A 4,289-nucleotide genomic window follows, 5' to 3' on the forward strand; every position below is an offset into this window, starting at 1 on the left:
AGCAGCATCATAGGAGCAGGAAGGCTGACGTTTTGGACCTAGACCCTCCCTTCATCAGAAGGGTCCTATGATGCTGCTTGGCCTGCTGTGTTCATCCAGCTCTGCACCTTGTTGTCTGGTATTATTTAAGTCTTGTTTCAGTTGGCATAAACACAGTAAGCTAATAGGTTTCTTATGTTCTATGCATCTTTTATTTTGGGGCATAAATTGGTCTGTATCAATGTTTATGGCCTACATGAGCCACCTATCCTACATATCTTTATCTACATATCATTCTATTCCATTTTCCCTCATTTAGTTACTTACCCTTAAAGACATCGACACGATTAGGTTCAGTTCCATGGTCTAACAACTTTTGTGTAAAATGTTCTTCTGAATTGCTATTGAGTTTATAAGTGACCATTTTTATTTTTATATCTCCTTGATTGGATTCTTTCACAAGTAGAAACATCATCTCTATCTTTCCTTTTCCAAATGTCTTCATGAAGTTTAAATGCCTCCTGTAGTTTATTAACTTTTCTTCTAGCGAAAAAAACATTTCATTTTTTAACATCCGTCTTCAGTGCAGAAATATCCTTTTATTCATAGTATAGATTTGAAAACTGTACACATTGTGTGGTCAAGCAAATATTCCATGCATATTTAACTTCATTTCCCTGCTCTTCAATACTGTTTCTCCAGAATTAAACCCTGGTTGTTTTGTTTGCATTTTTTATGATCTTGTTAGCATCAACAACAACAGTTTTTTTAGGTAATGCTTTCAACATGTTAAAATATCCTAAGATAGTCCATAGGAGTGCTTCAAAAACAGTTAACACTGTTGTTTTGAAAAGGGACATAACAAATAGATTCAAGAATTTTGCCTTTTCTATATTTAACTTTTGTAAGTGATTCCAGCTATTAGAATATTAAAATTATTCAATTTAATCTCATGTTTACATTTTATATACAATTTATCTCATCATTGAGGATTAAGTATGTTGGTAAATTGGGGCTTGGTTAAATTTAGAGTAATTATTGTATAGAAAAGTAAATTATTTTATGTTGGATTAATTTTTTTTATTATTTATAACTTTATTTTCATAAGGATTAGACAATGATTAATTTTGATTTATTTTTCAAGCTATCATGATCTAATAATGTGCAAGCCAAATGTAGTACCAGTTTTGATGGTAGGCCTCATCACCTGCATTGATTTGAGGTAATTATTTTTAATGACTGATTGATTGATTATTAAACAGTACAAATAGCATTGTATTTGTATTAGTTTCACTTTTAAATAATGGAAGACTTAAGAGAATCTCGAAACAATTCATTTTCAGCTAACTACTTTGAATTGTGATTGCTGTTCCAATATACAAGAAAATTCAGCACAATTGGATTTAAAAGTATGAAAAATGCCCCAGTACTTTGGGCTTGTTTTTATTTTTAAGATTATTGATTGAGGTATTGATTGTCAGAAAACTGGTAGAATTCCCTTCCTTCTCTTCAGATCGCACTTGCTGGCTCTTTAATGTCCAACTGGACCTTCATGCAACATTCTGCTACTCCTGCACTAATTGTCAGCCCTGAATATGTGCTGAAGGCTACAAGAATACCTTAGGCACTGGAGTGGACCAGCAACTTGAGCATGTTTTGCCATTCAATTGAGCATGGTCTGCAACTTAAGTCCGCCTATCTATTGCCCAATATCTCAACTGTAAATTGCTGTACATGAAAGAGTTTCAAATTTCTACTACCCTTTAGGTGTAAAAGAGTTTCCCAATCTCACTCCTCAGATGTCTAGTTATCATTTTTAAGTTGTGCTGTGTAGCCCTAGACATCTGGCCCAATGGAAATAGTTTGTTCACTACTTTCTCTCTTCCCCTTAAGATCAGTATTCTAAATTCAGGAGAGTATAATCCGGTTTGTGAAATCTTTCCTTGTAAGGGCCTTTTGGAGCACTTGAATCCTGTGGTAAAACTTCACTGCATTTGGTCCTGTTTGAGGCGTGGACGCCAGAACTACTTGTATGTGTTGTGCAAGCAGGGCTCTGTACAGCTGCCTTATTACTTCTGCAATCCTTGCATTCTAGTTTTCTAGACATAAAGGCTTTCAGTCTTTTTGATTATTTTATGTGCCTTTCCATGACATAATAAGAACCTGATTTCATGGATCCTCCCGTGACTTCTGTACTCCATCATTCTACTTTTACTTTTGTATTTAGAAAATATGTTGCTTTATTCTTTATAAGTGCAAAGCATATAAGCTTACAGTTTCCTGTATTGAAATTAATTTTATACCATTTTCCCATTCATTGTATTTATCAATGTTTCTTAATATTTTTCTGCTTCTGTCTATGCTGTTACAATGGCATCTACCTTTGTATCATTACAGTATTTGAATGGGGCTTTCTGTTTCAGCATATAAGTCATCAATAAATATCATGAATAGTTGAAACCCTAACACCATCTTTACACGATGCTACTAATAACCTCCTGTCAATTAGAGTATCCACATATTATGTCTATTTTTCCCTGTAACTCAAGATTTCATAACCTGGTTAGTAATCTGATGTAAAGTCCACGAGCTTCAGCATTAACACTTGTTTATGAGATACTTCAATCAAATGCTGCCTTAAGTCCATACAAAGGGCATCCATGGACATTCCTCTGTCCACTGCTTTAGTCACTTCTTCAAAAAATTCAGTTTGGTTTGCCAGTACAACTTAGTCCCTTTATTATACCTAGAGTAGACCCTAATCTTTTTGTTTAATTTGTGTGATGAAAGCATGCTGGCAAGGGATCAGTTTTTAAGTATGCTTTAGTAGGTAATGGTAGGCCACATGTTTGAAATCTGCCATCTATGTGATGTGGTATACCCACAGTGTAGTTAGGTGTCCAGCAACAGTGAAGGAGTGGTGATATTGTTTCAAGTCAGGATGGTGTGTGAACTTCTGGGGATCTTGATGTTCCCGTGCACCTGCTAATTGTGCCTAAGTTGGGGGTGGTTGCAAGTTTGGAAGGTGCTGTCAAAGGATCCATGGCAAGGTTCAGCAAAACATCTTGCAGATGGTACGAATGGCCTCAACACACAAACAGTGGAGAGAAAGAATGTTTATAATGTTAGATGGGCTGTCATAGCAGTAGATTTGTGTTATCCAGGATGGTTTCAAGCTTCTTGTGGGCAGTTTGAATTACCTTGTGCAGAATTCCCAGATTCTAACGTGCTGATTCATTCATCTGCATCTATCAAATCACACTTGATGTCCGGCAAAAGCAATATACTATGTATGCTGGTAAAAGCAGCAGAAAGGCTGAGGAAATTCCTGCCTCGTGTTGTAGCACAGTGTACACTCCAGGTGGCACTCTTAAAACATAGGGAAACAGCTAAAATTAAAAAAAGACTACCTAAAGCATTCTATATTTCATTCACCACACCCATCAACTGTTTTCTAATATGTAGTCATCATTTTACATATCAAATTCTTATTGTCTTTGTCTCCCTTCTGTTCCACCAGAGAAAATGTAAAGAAACTGAAGCAGGACAATGATGTACATGCCAACAAAATAGAAAAGACATTAAACAGTGTTGTAAAACAACTCAATAACAGTATCTCAAATGAAATTTTGCTTCGGGTGAAGGTATGTTGGGATTTGTGTTTTCAAATTATTTATTCATTAAGGGTATTCAACTGAAATGGAAATATTATTCTCTAGCTTTGTTTTAAGAAACTCATGACAAAGAAGTGGCTATCCAATAGTGAGGATTTTAATCAGATAATAAGCATTGCTGAAAAGTATTGTGAAGAGTTCAAGAAGATGAAACCAGCCAATTACCAGGTATACTATTTACAGTTCATAGATCAGACACTTAAGTTATTGAACATTGTAAAAACAATGGCTATTAAAAATAAATGAAAATTAATTATCTCTTTTAAATAAAAGGTTTTGATATCTGGCATCCACTATCGGTTTGTTAAAGAGTACCTAGCACAAATCATGAAACAACGCTTTAACTGCAAATCATCTGAAGAGCGTGACAGAGCAGCAAGTAAGATCAGGGAAGAATTGGGGACAATAAATAAGATGTATGGAGAACTCGTAAGTAATGTAAATTTTTTTGTTTTGTTGAATATGTGCTGCAAACACTGGCTTAACTTCGGCTTAATTTCCCCTGTGAGCCAAAACCTCTTCAAGCATTATTCACCAACTGTATACAGGTCAATTTATGTTTTATTTTTATTTTCTTTAAAAATTGAATGTTTCTTCAGACTTCCTTACCAGTCACAAATATTGCAGTGACCCCTA

The 4,289-nt window shown here is 35.0% G+C and overlaps 1 protein-coding gene across 1 annotated transcript in view; it reads left to right on the top strand.

Annotated features, from left to right (window-relative positions):
• Positions 1–4,289, top strand: part of LOC109937114 (exocyst complex component 3-like protein) — a 26,139-nt gene that overhangs the window by 20,643 nt on the left and 1,207 nt on the right. Inside the window, exons 2-5 of the mRNA XM_048600094.1 lie at positions 1,124–1,201; positions 3,500–3,623; positions 3,699–3,821; positions 3,927–4,193. Coding sequence (XP_048456051.1) covers positions 1,124–1,201; positions 3,500–3,623; positions 3,699–3,821; positions 3,927–4,193 — 592 coding nt within the window. The remainder of the gene's footprint in view (positions 1–1,123; positions 1,202–3,499; positions 3,624–3,698; positions 3,822–3,926; positions 4,194–4,289) is intronic.

The sequence above is a fragment of the Rhincodon typus genome, chromosome 8 (genome assembly GCF_021869965.1).
Source record: "Rhincodon typus isolate 14 chromosome 8, sRhiTyp1.1, whole genome shotgun sequence".
NCBI classification, from domain to species: Eukaryota; Metazoa; Chordata; class Chondrichthyes; order Orectolobiformes; family Rhincodontidae; genus Rhincodon; species Rhincodon typus.